The following is a 20,177-nucleotide window of genomic DNA, read 5'->3' as shown; positions in this document are numbered from 1 at the left end:
AAACTGAGGAGTTTTCCTTCGGAATTATCATCTTTCCCATTTTATTTGGAAAATCCAAGATTACTTCACAGGGAAAGAAGAAAACAAAAAGAACTTTTCCTTGCTAATGATTGTCTCTCCCATTTTATTTGGAAAATCCAAGATTATTTCAGAGGGAGACCAAAATTGAGGAGTTTTCCTTGGGAATTATCATATTTCCCATTTTATTTGTGGAATCCAAGATTATTTCATAAGGAGAGCAAAATTGAGGAGTTTTCCTTGGGAATTATCATCTTTCCCATTTTATTTGGAAAATCCAAGATTATTTCAGAGAGGGAACAAAATAAAAAGAGTTTTTTTTTTTTTTGGGAAGAATCACTTCCCACATCATTTTGACAAAGATCACTTCACAGGGACAGCAAAATCTGGAATTTCAGATCCCTGGCCCTGCAAAGCCCAGGAATTGCTTCTGAGGAGCCTGGAATTTTCCTCCCCCATGGAAAAATGTGGATTGTGGCTGCTGAATTCAGTGCTTCACTTCCTCCCCTCTCATTCTTGATTCCCAGGACAGATTCCATGACCAGAATTCCCATTTTATTTCCATTTATGCTCAGATAAAACCACCCCACAGGCAGGAATTTTTATCCCTGTTTTCCCAGCTGATATTTGACTGGATCTGCTCTGGAGCTGAATGTCCAGATTTTAATAATTCCATTCCAAATCAATTAATTCCATTCCAAATTAATAATTCCATTCCAAATTAATAATTCCATTCCATTCTAAATCATTTCTGTTAATTAAAACGGAGGAATTGGGGAATTAATTAGGGAAACATCATCCCACAGGATTTAAAAACTCAATTTATCCATTATTAGAACAGAGCCAAACGTGGGGATTTGATGCTGTTTTTCCTTTAGATTATTCTCAATTAATTTCAGCTTGAAAAATTCAGGAATTTCTCCAGAACTCAGTGAAATCTGAGCAATTTATGATCAGTTTGGGACAAAGCAATGCAATATAATTCCATTTCTCCCAAAAATTAAAGGAAAAAGCCATTTTTATGGAAGGCTTTTTATGGGAACCGCCAGGAATTTTTGGGTTTTAAGCTCCAGGATGCAAATTTTGGCATTTAAGGGATTTGAAATTGTCCAGGAAGATTAAAAACGAAGGATTGATGCAGGATTTGAGTGATGGGAATGAAAAAAAAAACAAATTCTTTTGGGAATGGGATGGGGTGGGGATGGGATGGGATGGGATGGGATCCAGGGGATGGGATGGGATGGGATCCATGGGATGGGATGGGATCCATGGGATGGAATCCATGGGATGGGATCATGGGATCCATCAGATGGGATGGGATGGGATGAGATGGCATCCATGGAATGGGATGGGATCAGTGGGATAGGATGGGATCCATGGGATGGGATCCAGGGGATGGGATGGGATCCATGGGATGGGATGGGACCCATGAGATGGGACAGGAAGGGATCCATGGGACCGATGGAATGGGATGGGATGGGATGGGATGGGATGGGATCCATGGGATGGGATCCAGGGGATGGGACAGGATGGGATCCATGGGATGGGATCCAGGGGATGGGATGGGATGGAATGGGATGGGATGGGATGGAGTGGGATGGGATGGGATGGGATCCACGGGATGGGATGGAATCCATGGGACCCATGAAATGGAATGGGATGGGATGGGATCCTTGAGATGGGATGGGATCCATGGGATGGGATCCAGGGGATGGGATGGGATGGGATGGGATCCATAGGACCCATGAGATGGGATCCATGGGATGGGATAGGATCGGATCCATAAGATGGGACAGGATGGGATCCATGGGACTGATGGGATGGGATGAAATCCATGGGATGGGATGGAATCCATGGGACCCATGAGATGGGATGGGATGGGATGGGATGGGATGGGATGGGATGGGATGGGATGGGATGGGATGGGATGGGATGGGATGGGATGGGATGGGATGGGATGGGATGGGATGGGATGGGATGGGGTGGGATGGGATCGATGGGATGGGGATGGGATGGAGATGGGATCCGTGGGATGGGATGGAGATGGGATCTATGGGATGGGATGGATGGGATGGGGTGGGATGGGATCCATGGCATGCAATGGGATGCGATGGGATGAGATCCATGGGATGTTATGCATGGGACCCATGATATGGGATCCATGGGATGGGATTCATGGGATGTGATGGGATGGGATGGGATGGGATGAGATCCATGGGATGGGATGGGACCCATGAGATGGGATGGAATCCATGGGACCGATGGAATGGGATGAGATGGGATGAAATCCATGGGATGGGATGGAATCCATGGGACCCATGAGATGGAATGGGATGGGATGGGATCCATGGGATGGGATGGGATCCATGGGATGGGATGGGATGGGATGGGATGGGATGGGATGGGATGGGATGGGATGGGATGGGATGGGATGGGATGGGATGGGATGGGATGGGATGGGATGGGATGGGATGGGATGGGATGGGATGGGATGGGATGGGATGGGATGGGATGGAGGACTCCAAAGGATGGGAAAGAAAGGAAAAGGAGCTGAAATGAGCCCTGGAAGGGGGAGGCAAGGCAGAGCTTACACTCTGGGGCACCTCGTAGGCGATCTGTGTGGAGACCCCGCCCATGTCCAGGATCCCCACGGTTCTCTTGCGGAAAATGGGATCGTGGTGCTCGCTGCCAGGGACCTCCACCACGGCTTCATCCTCTGGGAAAAAATGGGAAAAATTGATGGGAAATAGGTTAAAATCCCTGTGTTTGCTGCCAGGGACCTCCACCACGACCTCATCCTCTGGAAAAAATGGGAAAAATTGATGGGAAATAGGTTAAAATCAATGGGAAACACAGAAAAATCCATGGGAATAGGTTAAAATTATTTTCCATTGGGGAAAATCAATTTCCATTTTTCCACTGATTTCCATTTCCACAGGGCAACAATTAGTGGGAAACTGGGAAAAATCAATGGGAAACTGGGAAAAATCCCTTTGCTCACTGCCCAGGACCTGCACCTCTACCACTGTCTCGTCCTCTGGGAAAATGGGAAAAGTCAATGGGAAAAATGGGAAAAATCAATGAGAAATGGGGAAAAATCCCTGTGATCACTGCCCTGGACCTGCACCTCCACCATGGCTTCATCCTCTGGGAAAAAATGGGAGAAATCAATGGGAAAGTGGGAAAAATCAATGGGAAACTGGGAAAAATCCCTTTGCTCGCTGCCCAGGACCTGCACCTCCACCACTGCCTCGTCCTCTGGGAAAAACGGAAAAGTCAATGGGAAAAATGGGAAAAATCACTGGGGAAAAGGGAAAAATCACTGGGGAAAAGGGAAAAATCAGTGGGCCACAGGGAAAACTCCTGGGGATCCAGGCAGGGAGGAGCTGCTGCTTGTGGCTGTCAAAGCTCCAAGTGGGAGCGGAGCCAACCCAACCCTGCAGCAGCTGCCAACATCTGGCTGGAACTGCTTCCCAACATGTGGCTGGAACTGCATCCCAACATCTGGAAATGGAAGTCCCATGGGTGGAATTGCTTCCCAACATCTGGAAGTGCAACTCCCATGGCTGGAATTTAATCCCAACATCTGGCTGGAACTGCATCCCAACATCTGGCAATGCAATTCCCATGGCTGGAATTGCATCCCAACATCTGGCTGGAATTGCATCCCAACATCTGGAAGTGCAACTCCCATAGGTGGAACTGCTTCCCCACACCTGGAATTTAAATTCCCACACCTGGAACTGCTTCCCAACATCTGGAAGTGCAACTCCCATGGCTGGAATAGCTTCCCAACACCTGGAAATTCAATTCCCATGGGTGGAATTGCATCCCAACATCTGGAAGTGAAACTCCCATGGCTGGAACTGCTTCCCAACATCTGGCTGGAATTGCATCCCAACATCTGGAAATGGAAGTCCCATGGCTGGAATTGCATCCCAACATCTGGAAATTCAATTCCCATGGGTGGAATTGCATCCCAACACCTGGAAGTGGAACTCCCATGGGTGGAACTGCATCCCAACATCTGGAAGTGCAACACCCATGGCTGGAATTACAATACAACATCTGGAAATTCAATTCCCATGGCTGGAACTGCATTTCAACATCTGGAAGAGCAACTCCCATGGCTGGAATTGGATCCCAACATCTGGCTGGAATTGCTTCCCAACACCTGGAAATTCAATTCCCATGGCTGGAATTGCTTCCCAACATCTGGAAGTGCAACTCCCATGGCTGGAATTGGATCCCAACATCTGGCTGGAACTGCATCCCAACATCTGGAAATTCAACTCCCATGGCTGGAACTGCATTTCAACATCTGGAAGTGCAACTCCCATGGCTGGAACTGCATCCCAACATCTCGAAATTCAATTCCCATGGCTGGAACTGCTTCCCAACATCTGGAAGTGCAATTCCCATCCCAACATCTGGAATTGTATCCCAACATCTGGAACTGCACCCCCTGGAGCCCCCAGCCCCCCTCAGCTCCTCACCATCGTCCGTGTGCTCGAATCTCCCCAGGACAAAGTTGATCCCAATCCATGCATAGACTCCTGCAGGGGGAAATGAAACACATCTGGAATTGCAGGAATATCAGGAATTGCTGGATGATAAACTCCAAAGCAGATTGAAACATTTAATTTATTGCTCATTTTTATTTTATAAAGTCATACAAGTTAAACATTCCTGGGAAATCCTTCATTGCTGAGAATCATTCCTGGGAAATCCTTAATTCCATCAGGGATTCCTGATGATTTTCCCCTCTCCCAGGTCAATGCCACAACAAAATTCCTGGAATTCCTGGCTGAATGAATGAAACTTTGATGTGTGAAATCCAGGGAAGAATTGAAGGGAATGAAATTGGAAAGGGATTTGAAGGTTCTGGTGATCAAACCAAAATATCTCTGCTTTCAAACCATCTCATCCTGCAAAGTTCCTTCCACCAGGAATGTTGGGATTTATCCTTCCCTCCCTCGAGAGGAAATGGATTCAGTGCCATTCAATTTTCAGGGAGAATCAGCAAAGATTTGGCCAATCAGGATCTGAAAATGCAACAAAACTACCCCAAATCTTCCCTTGAAATTCCTAAATATATTCCAGTAATAAAAATATCCTAAAGCATCCCTTTAGAAAGCCAAAATATTTTCCAGATTCAATTCCAGTAATTTTTCAGGGATAATCAGCAAAGATTTGGCCAAACAGGATTTGAAAAAGCAACAAAAACACCCCAAGTATTCCCTTGGAAATCCCAAATATTCTCCAGATTCAGTTCCATTAAAGGAAATCCTAAATATTTCACAGATTGAATTCCAGTAAATTTTCAGGGATAATCAGGAAATGTCTGGCCCATCAGGAGGCCAGAGGAACAAAGGAATATTCCAGAAGAACAAAGAAATATTCTTTTCCTGAGGAATAAAGGTTCTCAAGCAGAGCAGGATTTGAAAAAGCAACCAAAATTCCCTAAATAATCTCTTGGAAATCCCCAATATTTTCTAGATTCAATTCCATTAGAGGAAATCCTAAATACTTTCCAGATTGAAGTCCAGTAGATTTTCAGGGAGAATCAGCAAAGATTTGGCCAATCAGGATTTGAAAAAGCAACAAAAACACCCCAAATCTTCCCTTGAAATTCCTATATATTTTACAGATTCAGTTCCATTAGAGGAAATCAAAAATATTTTCCAGATTGAATTCCAGTAAATTTTCAGGGATAATCAGCAAATATCTGGCCCATCATGAGGCCAGAGGAACAAAGAAATATTCCTTTCCTGAGGAACAAAGGCTCTCAAGAAAAGCAGGATTTGAAAAACGAATAAAAATACCCCAAATCATCCCTTGGAAATCCCAAATATTTTCCAGATTGAAGTCCAGTAATTTTTCAGGGAGAATCAGCAAAGATTTGGCCAATCAGGATTTGAAGAAGCAAAAAAAACACCCCAAATTTTCCCTTGAAATTCCTATATATTTTACAGATTCAGTTCCATTAGAGGAAATCCTAAATATTTTCCAGATTCAATTCCATTAAATTTTCAGGGATAATCAGAAAATATTTGGCCCATCAGGAGCTCCAGACCTCACACTCCAGATCTCCTGAGGAATGAAGGCTCTCAAGTAAAGCAGGATTTGAAAAAGCAACCAAAATTCCCTAAATCATCCCTTGGAAACCCCAAATATTTTCCAGATTCAATTCCATTAGAGGAAATCCCAAATATTTTCCAGATTGAATTCCAGTAAATTTTCAGGGATAATCAGCAAAGATTTGGCCACTCAGGAACTCCAGAGCTACTGAGGAACAAAGGCTCTCAAGCAAGGCAGGATTTGAAAAACCAATAAAAATACCCCAAATAATCCCCTGGAATTCCTAAATATTTCCCAGATTGAATTCCAGTGAATTTTCAGGGATAACCAGCAAATATCTGACCCATCAAGAGGCCAGAGGAACAAAGGAATATTCCTTTCCTGAGGAACAAAGGCTCTCAAGCAAAGCAGGATTTGAAAAACCAATAAAAATACCCCAAATCATCCCTTGGAAATCCCAAATATTTTCCAGATTGAATTCCAGTAAATTTTCAGGGAGAATCAGCAAAGATTTGGCCCATCATGAGGCCAGAGGAACAAAGGAATATTCCAGAGGAAGGAACAAAGGAATATTCCTCTCCTGAGGAATAAAGGCTCTCAAGCAAAGTAGGGTTTGAAAAACCAATAAAAATGCCCCAAATCATCCCTTGGAAATCCCAAATATTTCCCAGTCACTCTCCCAAGGCTCACCTACCTTCCTGCTTGCCAGAAATCACCTCAGCGTGGGAGTCAGAGAAGAGGAAATCAAAGTGCACGGGGATGTCTGTGAGCAGATCCTCCAGGATGGCTTTCTGCTGGCTGCAAAATTCCACAAAAAAATTGGATTAAAGCAATCCCAAAAAATCCTGGAGCTGTTCCCTGCTGGAAATATCCTTTATCCAGACCCTCTGGAGTGCAGGAAGCAGAGTCAGGAGAGGAAATCATGGAGAAATTCCATGTTTGTGCCAGTACCTGGCTTGATTTTCATCATCACCTTTTCTTGCTGCTCTCCCATGGAAAATCCTCTCCCTCCTGCCCCATTCCAGACTTCAACTCCTGCAAACCAATCCCAAAGAAACCTGGAGCTCTTCCACCTGGAAATTTCCCTTATCCAGCCACTTTGAAGTGCAGGAAGCAGAGTTAGGAGAGGAAATCATGGAGAAATTCCAAGTTTGTGCCAGCACCTTGTTTGACTTCGATCACCACATTTTCCTGTTGCTGTCCTGTGGAAAATCCTCTCCTTCCTGCCCCATTTGTGACTTAAACTCCTGCAAACCAATCCCAAAAATCCCCTGGAGTTCTTCCACACTCACAACATGGAAATATCCCTTATCCAGCCACTCTGGAGTGCAGGAAGTAGAGTTAAGAGAGGAAATCATGGAGAAATTCCATGTTTCTCCCAGCACCAGGCTTGATTTTCATCACCATCTTTTCCCGTTCCTGTCCCACGGACAACCTCTCTCTCCTGCCCCATTTCAGATGTGAGCTCTACAAATATCCATACAAACCAATCCCAAAGAAAACTGAAGTTCTTCCACACTCACAAGGTGGAAACGTCCTTTATTCACACCCTTTGGAGTGCAGGAAGCACAGTCAGGAGAGGAAATCATGGAGAAATTCCATGTTTCTCCCAGCACCTGGCTTGATTTTCATCACAATGATTTTCCTGTTGCTGTCCCATGGACAAACCTCTCTCTCCTGTCCCATTTGTGACTCAAACTCCTGCAAACCAACCCCAAAAATCCCTGGAGCTGTTCCATGCTGGAAATATCCTTTAACCAGCCACTCATGGGGCACAGAGTTAGGAGAAGAAACCATGGAGGAATTCTCACACAGAGCTGACTTTTCCCAGTGTCTGGCTTGATTTTCATCACCACCTTTTTCTGTTGCTGTCCTATGGAAAATCCTCTCCCTCCTGCCCCATTTGTGACTCAAACTCCTGCAAACCAACCCCAAAAAAACCTGGAGTTCTTCCACACTCACAACAGGGAAATATCCTTTATCCAGCCACGTTTCAGCGCAGGAAGCAGAGTTAGGAGAGGAAATCATGGAGGAATTCCCACACGGAGCTGACTTTTCCCAGTGTCTGGCTTGATTTTCATCACCACCTTTTCCTGCTGCTGTCCCATGGAAAATCCTCCTGCCCCATTTGTGACTTACACTCTGGCAAACCAATCCCAAAAAAACCTGGAGTTCTTCCACACTCACAACAGGAAAATATCCTTTATCCAGCCACGTTTCAGTGCAGGAAGCAGAGTCAGGAGAGGAGATCATGGAGAAATTCCATGTTTCTCCCAGCACCAGGCTTGATTTTCACCACAATGATTTTCCTGCTGCTGTCCCATGGAAAATCCTCTCCCTCCTGCCCCATTTGTGACTCAAACTCCTGCAAACCAACCCCAAAAATCCCTCAAGTTCTTCCACACTCACAACAGGGAAATACGCTTTACCCAGCCACTCTGGAGTGCAGGAAGCAGAGCTGGGATCCAGCTGGAATTCCCAAAAAGCAAAGCAGGGAATCGCTCACCTCTCGGGCAGGATCCTCATGCCTGCAGTGCACAGGATGTACAGAGGAGTCTCCTTGTGCTTGGAGCGGGGCACGTGCTCGGCAGCGAAGCTCAGCAGGGGCGAGATGTAATCACTGACCTTGTCGGGAGAGCCGGCAAACTCCGAAATTCCTGCAGAACACAAAGGGGGGAGAGGAACAGCTGCAGCTGCAGCACTGCCTGGGACACGCTGAGCAGGGGTGGTGAGTGTGTGGGGTGCCCCAACGAAGGCAGGAATGACGAACCTGAGCCATGCTCTCAGGAGGCTGATTCATTGTTATATTATGTTACATTTATATTGTATCCTATCATATGACATTATATCAGATGACACTATATGATTGACATATTATATTATAATTATATTATATTATATTATATTATATTATATTATATTATATTATATTATATTATATTATATTATATTATATTATATTATATTATATTATATTATATTATATTGCATTGCATTGCATTATACTACCCTATATTATATCACGTTATATATCACATTATATATCATATCATATCATATCATATTATATTGCATTGCATTATACTACCCTATATTATATCACATTATATATCATATTATATATTATATTATATTATATTATATTATATTATATTATATTATATTATATTATATTATATTATATTATATTATATTATATTATATTATATTATATTATATTACCCTATATTATATCACATTACATATCACATTATATATAATATCATATTATACCATATAATATCATACTGTATATCATATCATATTATGCTGTACTAAATTATACTAAAGAACACTATATTCATATATTATATGATATATATAGTATATATAGCATACTAATCATAATATATATTATATGATATATATAGTATATATAGCACACAATTATAGAATATATTATGTATATATAATATATATATAGCATACTATTCATACTATATACTATCTACAGAAAGGATACTTACAGAATGTTAAAAAGATAATAATAAAAACTGTTATGTTATGTTATGTTATGTTATGCTATGTTATGTTATAGAATGCTACACAACTATACTAAAGAATAGTATACTATTCATCTATTATATTATATCATATATAGTATAAATAGTATATAGTATACTATTATATATTATATATTATATATATACTATAGTATATAATATATATATTATACTCTTATATATATACTATAGTATACAGTATATATACTATATATATAGCATACTATTATATATGTTATATATATACTATAGTATATAATATATATATTATACTCATATATATACTATAGTATACAGTATATATATACCATATACTATATATATAGCATACTCTTATATATGTTATATATATTTTATATATATTTTATATATATATATATATATAGTATACTATTCATACTATATATCAATAGCACCTTTTCCTGTTCCTGTCCCATGGACAAACCTCTCCCTCCTGCCCCATTTCAGATTTGAGCTCTACAAATATCCCTACAAACTAATCCCAAAGATACCTTGAACTTTTCCACCCTCACAACATGGAAATATCCTTTATCCAGCCACTTTGCAGTGCAGGAATCAAAGTTAGGAGAAAAAAATCATGGAGAAATTCCACGTTTTTGCCAGTACCTGGTTTGATTTTCATCACCACGGGTTTCCTGGAGCTGTCCCTCATCTGCTGGATGTCCAGCAGGTCCTTGGGGTTGCCGTTGTGCCGGGGCCAGCAGTACACGAACACCCTGGAGCCGCTGCTGCCGCAATCCACCACGATGCCGTAGCTCAGGTTGGGGTTCCCGGTGTCCGTGGCCTCCGTGTCCCTCACCCTGGCCAGGTACCTGGGCAAAATGGGAATTGCTGCAGGGAATTTGGCTCCCTGTATGTCAGAACCCAGGAAATTCCTCTGGCTGCCCTGGGTGATTCCAGACCCTGGCAGGGGGCTCAGAGACCTTGGCACGGAGTCACAAACACCTGTGCCTTTGATTTCAGCCCATGGAAACAATTACCAACTTTGGGTGAAGAGTTACAAGCCACAAGAGTTTGAGTAGATTGACAGTGAATTTGTCACACGGTGAAAAAGTAGAATTTTGGGGTTTTTAGAATGGGGGTTCAAGAGGCAAGATGGAGGAATCTGGGCATGTCCAGCCTTTTTCCTTCTTCTCCTTCTTGTCCTCCATCCTCTGCTGTGATGGTGACACTTTTGGATTGGTTTAGACCAGAGACAGACTGTCTGACACAGGGGATAGGTATTGGAAAATTATTGTAAATAAAGCACAGGTAGTTCTCAGTATAAAAAGGCAACACCACCCCAAGGGCAGGGACTGTGCCACAGCCTGACCTGCTGGACAGATCTCAGCAGGTCAGAGACAGAATGGAACAGAGAAGAGAAAATAAACAACCTTGAGAATGAGAGCCAAGCTCCTGTGGAAGCTCCGGTCCCAGGAGCTGGACTTGCTGTGAAACAGGAGCAGAGCAGCGTTTCCCCTTTCCTCAAAAGCTCCCTTTCATTCTTTTCTATGAAATTCTTTCCCTTTTTTCCAGGGAATACTTTCCCTCTTTTCCCATGGAATTCCCTCCCCTCACCTGTGGAATCTCCCATCCCGGGCTTGGCCATACTTGCTGCAGATCAGGAGCCAGGACACCTGTGACTGTTCCTCCTTTCCTCCAGCTTCCACTCCCTGCTTCCCATGGAATTCTTTCCTCCATTCCCCCAGGCTCCACTTGCTGTTTTCCATTGAAATCTTTCCCTCTTTTCCCGGAATTCTTTCCCTCTTTTCCCATGGAATTCCCTTCCCGCAACTGTGGAATCTCCCATCCCACACTCAGCTGTACTTGCTGGAATCAGGAGCAGGGAGCAGAGCAGAATTTCCCTTTTCCCCAGAGCTCTGTTCCCTGATTCCCATGGAATTCTGTGCCCCCTCACCTGTGGAATCTCCCACTCCAGGCTCAGTAATTCCCACAGATCAGGAGCAGAGCAGCATTTGCCCTCTCCCCCAGGCTCCATTCCCTGATTCCCATGGAATTCCCTCCCCTCCTACCTGTGGAATCTCCTGTACTTCCAGTGGATCAGGAGCAGAGCAGCCTTTCCCCTTTCCATTTTCACGGATTCCCTCCCCTCTCACCTCTGGAATCTCCCATTCCAGGCTCAGTATTCCAGCAGATCAGGAGCAGAGAGACCTGTAAGTGCTTCCCCTTTCCTCCAGGCTTCATTCCCTGTTTCCCATGGAATTCCTTCCCCTCTCACCTGTGGAATTTCCCTTCCGGGATACGGTGCTTGCCGCGGATCAGGAGCAGAGCAGCCTTTCCCCATTCCTTGTTTCCCATGGAATTCTGTGCCCTCTCACGTGTGGAATTTTCCTTCCCAGCCACAGATCAGGAGCAGGGAGCAGAGCAGCATTTCCCCATTCCCCCAGAGCTCCATTCCCAGTTTTCCATGGATTCCCTCTCTTCTCACCTCTGGAATCTCCCGCTGTCCCGGTTCCTGCCCTGCACCACCAGCAGGGAGCAGAGCAGCGTTTCCCCATTCCCAAGGATTCCCTGCTCTCTCACCTCTGGAATTTCCTGTCACAGTGCCTGCCCCGGATCACCAGCAGGGAGCAGAGCAGCATTTCCCCATTCCCCCAGACTCCATTCCCAGTTTTCCATGGAATCCCTCTCTCTCACCTCTGGAATCTCCTGCTGTCCCGGTTCCTGCCCCAGATCACTAGCAGTGAGCAGAGCAACATTTCCCCATTCCCCCAGATTCCATTCCCAAGGTTTCCCTGCTCTCTCACCTCTGGAATCTCCCATCCCGGTTCCTGCCTCAGATCACCAGCAGGGAGCAGAGCAGCATTTCCCCACTCCCTATTCCCTGTTTTCCATGGAATTCCCTCCTCTCTCACCTCTGGAATTTCCTGTCCCAGAGCTTGCCCTGCACCACCAGCAGGGAGCAGAGCAGCATTTCCCCATTCCCAAGGATTCCCTCCATTTCCATGGAATTCTCTCCCTCTCACCTGTGGAATTTCCTGTACTCGATCAGCAGCAGGGAGCAGAGCAGCAATTCCCCATTCCCCCAGGCTCCATTTCCCCATTCCCATGCATTCCCTGCTCTCCTCACCTGTGGAATTTCCCGTCCCGGTGCTTCCCCTGCACCACCAGCAGGGAGCAGAGCAGCATTTCCCCATTCCCATGGAATTCCCTCTCCTCACCTGTGGAATTTCCTGTCCCAGAGCTTGCCCCGCACCACCAGCAGGGAGCAGAGCAGCGTTTCCCCATTCCCATGGAATTCTCTCCCTCTCACCTGTGGAATTTCCCGTCCCTGTGCTTGCCCTGGATCACCAGCAGGGAGCAGAGCAGCATTTCCCCATTCCCCCAGAGTTCCATTCTCAGTTTTCCATGGATTCCCTCTCTCTCACCTGTGGAATCTCCCGCTGTCCCGGTGCCTGCCCCAGATCACCAGCAGGGAGCAGAGCAGCATTTCCCCATTCCCTCCATTCCCAAGGTTTCCCTGCTCTCTCACCTGTGGAATTTCCCATTCCGGTTCCCGCCCCGCACCACCAGCAGGGAGCAGAGCAGCATTTCCCCACTCCCTATTCCCTGTTTTCCATGGAATTCCCTCTCCTCACCTCTGGAATCTCCCGTCGCGGTGCTTCCCCCGCACCACCAGCAGGGAGCAGAGCAGCATTTCCCCATTCCCCCAGACTCCATTCCCTCCATTCCTAAGGATTCCCTGCCCTCTCACCTGTGGAATTTCCCATCCTGGATCACCAGCAGGGAGCAGAGCAGCATTTCCCCATTCCCAGTTTCCCATGGATTCCCTCTCTCTCACCTGTGGAATCTCCCACCCTGGTTCCTGTCCTGGATCACCAGCAGGGAGCAGAGCAGCATTTACCCTTTCCCTCCTTTCCCAAGGATTCCCTCCCCTCTCACCTCTGGAATTTCCCGTCACGGTGCCTGCCCTGGATCACCAGCAGGGAGCAGAGCAGCATTTACCCTTTCCCCCAGAGCTCCATTCCCTGTTTTACATGGAATTCTCTCCCTCTCACCTGCGGAATTTCCCATCCCAGGCGCGGTGCTTGGCCGAGGACCAGCAGCAGAGCAGCATTTCTCCTTTCCCCCAGACTCCACTTCTCTGTTTTCCATGGATTCCCTGCCCTCTCACCTCTGGAATCTCCCACCCTGGTTCCTGCCCTGGATCACCAGCAGGGAGCAGAGAAGCATTTACCCATTCCCCCAGAGCTCCATTCCCTGTTTTCCATGGAATTCCCTCCTCTCTCACCTGTGGAATTTCCCGTCGCGGTGCTTCCCCCGCACCACCAGCAGGGAGCAGAGCAGCATTTCCCCACTCCCTATTCCCTATTTTCCATGGAATTCCCTCTCCTCACCTGTGGAATTTCCCGTCGCGGTGCTTCCCCCGCACCACCAGCAGGGAGCAGAGCAGCAGCGCCGCCGCGGCCGCGGCCGCCCCCAGGAGCAGCAGCTGCCGCAGGGACGCGTTCAGGACGCGGGGACAGCCCACGGGGGAGAGGCTGAAGTGCCACGAGGCCGGGAGCAGGCACGAGATGCTGATCCTGGAACGCCAAGGGAGAAACGAGCGGATTGAGGGATGGGTTTGGTGCTAAAAGCAGGGAAAATTCCTGCCTGGAGGGTGGGGAGGGGCTGGGATGGGATTCTGAAGTGTGGGAGTGAGGCTGAGAAGGATGGAAGGATCCCATGGGATTTGCTGGCTTTGGGGCTGAGGAGGATCCCATGGGATTTGCTGGGTTTGGGGTTGAGGAGGATCCCCTGGGATTTTCTGGCTTTGGGGCTGAGGAGGATCCCATGGGATTTGCTGGGTTGGGGCTGAGGAGGATGGAAGGATCCCATGGGATTTGCTGGGTTTGGGGCTGAGGAGGATCCCATGGGATTTGCTGGCTTTGGGGCTGAGGAGGATGGAAGGAACCCCTGGGATTTGCTGGGTTTGGGGCTGAGGAGGATGGAAGGATCCCATGGGATTTGCTGGCTTTGGGGCTGAGGAGGATCCCATGGGATTTGCTGGGTTTGGGGCTGAGGAGGATGGAAGGATCCCATGGGATTTGCTGGGTTTGGGGCTGAGGAGGATGGAAGGATCCCATGGGATTTGCTGGGTTTGGGGCTGAGGAGGATCCTCTGGGATTTGCTGGCTTTGGGGCTGAGGAGGATCCCATGGGATTTGCTGGGTTTGGGGCTGAGGAGGATGGAAGGATCCCATGGGATTTGCTGGCTTTGGAGCTGCAGCTCCTTTTTATCTCCTGGCTTTCTTTCGAAGTCTCAGGAAAAATTATGGGCAGAAAAGAGGGAAAAGCCTGGCTTGGGATTCAGGGAATGGAAATCTGGGAATGATCCTGGAGAAATCTGGGAGAACCTCAGGGCAGTTCCCCAGGGCCTGAAGGGGCTCCAGGAGAGCTGGAAATGGACAAAGGATGGAGGGATGGGACACAGGGAATGGCTCCCAGTGCCACAGGGCAGGAATGGATGGGATACTGGGGAGGAATTCCTGGCTGGGAGGGTGGGGAGGGGCTGGGATGGAATTCCCAGGGATCTGTGGCTGCCCCTGCATCCCTGGCAGTGCCCAAGGCCAGACTGGAGCAATCTGGGGCAGTGGGAGCTGTCCCTGCCATGGCAGGGGTGGGATGATCCTTATGGCCCCCTCCAACCCAACCCAACCCACTCCAGGATTTTGCTGTGGATTGAGAGCACTCAGGACACCATTCCCACGCTGGAATTCCTGATTAGGTTCCCTGTCCTTCCCACAGTTCCTCTGGGATCCTTACCTGCCCATTTTGGGATGGGGCAGCAGCAGGAGCTGTGGAGCCTCAGCCGGTGACCTCGGAGGGACCAGGAACAGCCGAGCGCCCCTGGGCCATCCCTGCTCTGCTCCTGAGGGAAAAGCAAGGCAGCTGATTCCCTGGGACATCCCATCCCTTCCCATCCCTTCCCTTCCCTTCCCTTCCCTTCCCTTCCCTTCCCTTCCCTTCCCTTCCCTTCCCTTCCCTTCCCTTCCCTTCCCTTCCCTTCCCTTCCCTTCCCTTCCCTTCCCTTCCCTGGGTAAGGAATTCAGGAATCCAAAGGCAAACAGGGATCCAGAGGGGATGGAAGCACTGAATGCCCTCAGGCTGGGCTGGGATTCCCAGAGGAGCCGGGGCTGCCCCTGGATCCTGGGAGGTGCCGGGCTTGGGGCTCGATGGGATTTCAGGTCCTGTTTCAGGTTCTGTTTCAGGGTCTGTTTCAGGTTCTGTTTCAGGTCCTGTTTCAGGTCCTTCCCACCCAAAGCATCCCGGGATTCCGGGACCCCAAGCACCAGCAGAACTCCACAGGAGCCAAGGAAACGCGGGAATTCAGCTGAGGGACACAGCCGGGGCTGTCCCTCCTTCCCCGCCCGAGGGGAGATCCCGAGCCAGGGAGCGGAGCCGGGGGGGACAGAGAACACCGGGATGGGGAACAGCGGGGTGAGGGAAAGGGATGGGGGAATAACGGGATAGGGGAACAGGATGAGGGAAATGGATGGGGGGAACGGGATGAGAGAATGGGATGGAGGGATCCGGATGGAGGAAACAACGGGATGGGGAACACCGGCATGGGGAACAACAGGGGTGAGGAAACAACGGGGTGAGGGAATAACGGGATGGGGGAATGGGATCAGGGAATGGGATGGGGGGATCGGGATGGAGGGATCGGGATGGAGAGAACAGGGTGAGGGAAAGGGATGAGAGAATGGGATGGAGGCAAGGACGAGGCAGGGACGGGGAGGGGACGCGGAGCAGAACGAGCTGGAGCAGCTCCCCACGGCCGCCACCATCCCGCAGGGCCCGGCCCGGCTGCCCCCGAACCCTGCGGCGATCCTGGTCCCGATCCCATTCCCATTCCCGATCCCATTTTCATTCCCAGTCCCATTCCTGTTCCCATTCCCGGTCCCTGTGCCACTCCTGATCCCAGTCCCATCCCGTTGCCGTTCCTGATCCCATTCCCATTCCCGATCCTATTCCCACTCCCGTTCCCGTCCCCATCCCCGTCCCCATTCCCATTCCCATCCCCGTTCCCATTCCCATTCCCGATCCTATTCCCACTCCCGTTCCCGTCCCCATCCCCATTCCCATTCCCGTTCCCATTCCCATTCCCATCCCCATTCCCGTTCCCATCCCCGTTCCCATTCCCGTTCCCATTCCCGTTCCCGTTCCCATCCCCGTTCCCATTCCCGTTCCCATTCCCGTCCCCGTTCCCATTCCCGTCCCCATCCCCATCCCCGTTCCCATTCCCATTCCCATTCCCGTTCCCGTTCCCGTTCTCATCCCCGTTCCCGTTCCCATCCCCATTCCCGTCCCCATTCCCGTTCCCATTCCCATTCCCGTTCCCATTCCCATCCCCATTCCCATCCCCGTTCCCATCCCCGTTCCCATTCCCATTCCCATCCCCATTCCCGTTCCCATCCCCGTTCCCATTCCCGTTCCCATTCCCGTTCCCGTCCCCATCCCCGTTCCCATTCCCGTTCCCATTCCCGTCCCCGTTCCCATCCCCGTTCCCATTCCCGTTCCCATTCCCGTTCCCGGTGTTTCCCCCCCCCCTTCTCTCTCTCCCCCAACTTCACCTCCCGGGCCGCCCCATGGCAACCGGCCCCACGCCACTTCCGGGTGCGCCGCCGGACGTGACGCAGAGCGCGCTGACGTCACGGTAGGGCCGAGAGGGGATTCCCCGGGGGCGTGGCCTTGGGGGCGTGGTCACGGCTAAGGGGGCGTGGCCAGGAGGAGCTGGGTGCCCTGCCGGTAAAACCGGGCAGAAATCGCTATAAAAACATTTAACGGCACAAACAGGAATCTGTGGGTAAAAATAGGCCAAAATTGAGAAATATATAAAATTCCTAGCTATAACTGTGTTAATATTTTGAAATATATAAAGTTCATAGCTAAAAATGTGTCAATATTTTGAAATATATTAAATTCATAGCTATAACTGTGTCAATATTTTGAAATATGTAAAATTTATAGATATGTGTTACTATTTTGAAATATATAAAATTTATACTTATAAATGTGTCAAGATTTTCAAATTTATAAAATTCATAGCTATAACTGTGTCAATATTTTGAATTATATAAAATTTATACTTATTAACGTGTCAATATCTTGAAATATATAAAATTTACACTTATGTGTCAATACTTTGAAATATATAAAGTTTATAGCTGTAAATGTGTCAATATTTTGAAATATATTACATTTGTACTCATAAATGTGTCAATATTTTGAAATTTATTAAATTTATAGCGATCAAAGTGTCAATGTTTTGAAATAAACTTATTCGTGTGTCAATATTTTGGAGTAAATTCAATTTATATCTATCACTCTGCAAATATTTTGAATTATATTGTTACATATATCCAATGGTTGTAGCAGCTGTAATAAATATCTCGATATTTAGGATCTAAAGAATAAATACATTAATTTTATTAAAAAAATAAATTAGGAAGGGGAGGAAATTCCATGGGGAAAAGGGGAATTCTGCATTTTGCCACTGAGCGGCAGCACCGCCTGCGCCCGCTCCGGGATCCTCCGGAGAAATGGAAAAGTTTCTCCTGGGCAGGATGAGGTGGAAAAAATGGGAATAAAATCGGGAATTTGCAGGGAAAGCGGGGCTGGGGGTGGGATCCATCCCAGGAGGGGCAGGAGAGGAATTTGGGGTGGGAAATTATCCCGGGAGGGGAGGGAATGAGGGAAAGGGGAAGGGAAAAGGGAATAAGGGAAAGAAAAAGGAATAAGGGAAAGGAAAAATTGAAGGAATAAGGAAAGGGGAAAGTTTAAAAGATAAAGGAATGGGGAATGGAATAAGGGAAAGAATAAGGAAAAGGAAAGGAGAAAGGAAAGTTGAAAAGAGAAAGCAAAGGGGAATGGAATAAGGAAAATAAAAGGGAAGGGGAAAGGAAAAAGGGAAGGAATAAGGAAAACGAAAGGGAAGGAATAAGGAAAGGAGAAAGGAAAGTTGAAAAAAATAAAGGAAAGGGGAATGGAATAAGGAAAAGAAAAGGGAAGAGGAAAGGAAAAAAGAAGACAAAAAAAGGGGAATGGAATAAGGAAAAGAAAAAGGAAAGGAATAAGGAATAAGGAAAAGGAAAAATAAAAGGAATAAGGAAAGGGGAAAGGAATAAGGAAAAGATAGGAAAGGAAAAAGTGAAGGGGAAAGGAAAAAGGAAAGTTGAAAAGAGAAGGAAAAGGGGAATGGAATAAGGAAAAAGAAAAGGGAATGGGAAAGGAAAAAGATAAGGGGGAAAAGGGGAATGGAATAAGGAAAGGAAAGGGAAAAGAAGGAAAGGGGGAAGGAAAAAGGGAAGGAATAGGAAAGGAAAAAGTGAAGGGGAAAGGAATAAGGAAAGGAGAAAAGAAAGTCGAAAAGAGAAGGGAAAGGGGAAAGGAATAAGGAAAATAAAAGGGAAAGGGAAAGGAATAAGGAGAGGAGAAGGAACAAGGGAAGGGGAAGGAAGGGAAAAGGGAAGGAGTGGAAGCAATCAAGGCCAAGGTCTCTCAGTCCCCAGTGGCGCTGCCCAGGTGTGGCAGGAGGAGTTGGCCCAACCCCGCTGGGGCAATGCGGGACAGCCCGGGCCGATCCGGGCTGGGCACAGCGGGGTGCGGGAGCAGCGTCTGGGGCTTCTGCAAGGGGGAATCACCCCTGGGACACGGCCAGGCCACCGCTGAGCCCTCACGGGCTCTCTGAGACACGGCCAGGCCACTGCTGAGCCCTCACGGGCTCCCTGGACACGGCCAGGGCACTGCTGAGCCCTCACGGGCTCCCTGGACACGGCCAGGCCACCGCTGAGCCCTCAGGGGCTCTCTGAGACACGGCCAGGCCACTGCTGTGCCCTCACGGGCTCCCCTGGGACATGGCCAGGCCACCGCTGTGCCCTCACGGGCTCCCTGGGACACAGCCAGGGCACTGCTGAGCCCTCATGGGCTCCCGGGACACGGCCAGGGCACTGCTGAGCCCTCAGGGGCTCTCTGAGACACGGCCAGGCCACTGCTGAGCCCTCAGGGGCTCCCTGGGACACGGCCAGGCCACTGCCGAGCCCTCAGGGGCTCTCTGAGACACGGCCAGGGCACTGCTGAGCCCTCAGGGGCTCTCTGAGACACGGCCAGGGCACTGCTGAGCCCTCACGGGCTCCCCGGGACACGGCCAGGGCACTGCTGAGCCCTCACGGGCTCCCTGGACACGGCCAGGGCACCGCTGAGCCCTCACGGGCTCCCTGGACACGGCCAGACCCCTGCTGAGCCCTCACAGGCTCCCTGGACACGGCCAGGGCACCGCTGTGCCCTCACGGGCTCCCTGGGACACGGACAGGGCACTGCTGAGCCCTCACGGGCTCTCTGAGACACGGCCAGGCCACTGCTGTGCCCTCACAGGCTCTCTGAGACACGGCCAGGGCATTGCTTTGCCCTCACGGGCTCTCTGAGACACGGCCAGGGCACTGCTGAGCCCTCACGGGCTCCCTGGACACGGCCAGGGCACCGCTGTGCCCCCACGGGCTCCCTGGGACACGGCCAGGGCACCGCTGTGCCCTCA

General features: G+C 48.5%; 1 protein-coding gene across 1 annotated transcript in view; it reads right to left on the bottom strand.

Moving 5' to 3' along the window:
* ENTPD4 (ectonucleoside triphosphate diphosphohydrolase 4) overlaps positions 1-17,281 on the bottom strand; it is a 31,805-nt gene extending 14,524 nt beyond the window's left edge. Inside the window, exons 1-8 of the mRNA XM_063175127.1 lie at positions 17,218-17,281; positions 15,407-15,512; positions 14,000-14,185; positions 10,269-10,474; positions 8,606-8,756; positions 6,794-6,897; positions 4,515-4,574; positions 2,610-2,734 (exon numbers count right to left, since the gene is read on the bottom strand). Of these exons, the coding sequence (XP_063031197.1) occupies positions 2,610-2,734; positions 4,515-4,574; positions 6,794-6,897; positions 8,606-8,756; positions 10,269-10,474; positions 14,000-14,185; positions 15,407-15,414 (840 nt within the window). The 5' untranslated portion in view covers positions 15,415-15,512; positions 17,218-17,281. The remainder of the gene's footprint in view (positions 1-2,609; positions 2,735-4,514; positions 4,575-6,793; positions 6,898-8,605; positions 8,757-10,268; positions 10,475-13,999; positions 14,186-15,406; positions 15,513-17,217) is intronic.
* Between the last annotated feature and the right edge of the window lie 2,896 nt (positions 17,282-20,177).

The sequence above is a fragment of the Melospiza melodia genome, chromosome 23 (genome assembly GCF_035770615.1).
Source record: "Melospiza melodia melodia isolate bMelMel2 chromosome 23, bMelMel2.pri, whole genome shotgun sequence".
NCBI classification, from domain to species: domain Eukaryota; kingdom Metazoa; phylum Chordata; class Aves; order Passeriformes; family Passerellidae; genus Melospiza; species Melospiza melodia.
This window is presented reverse-complemented; position numbering and strand designations above follow the sequence as displayed.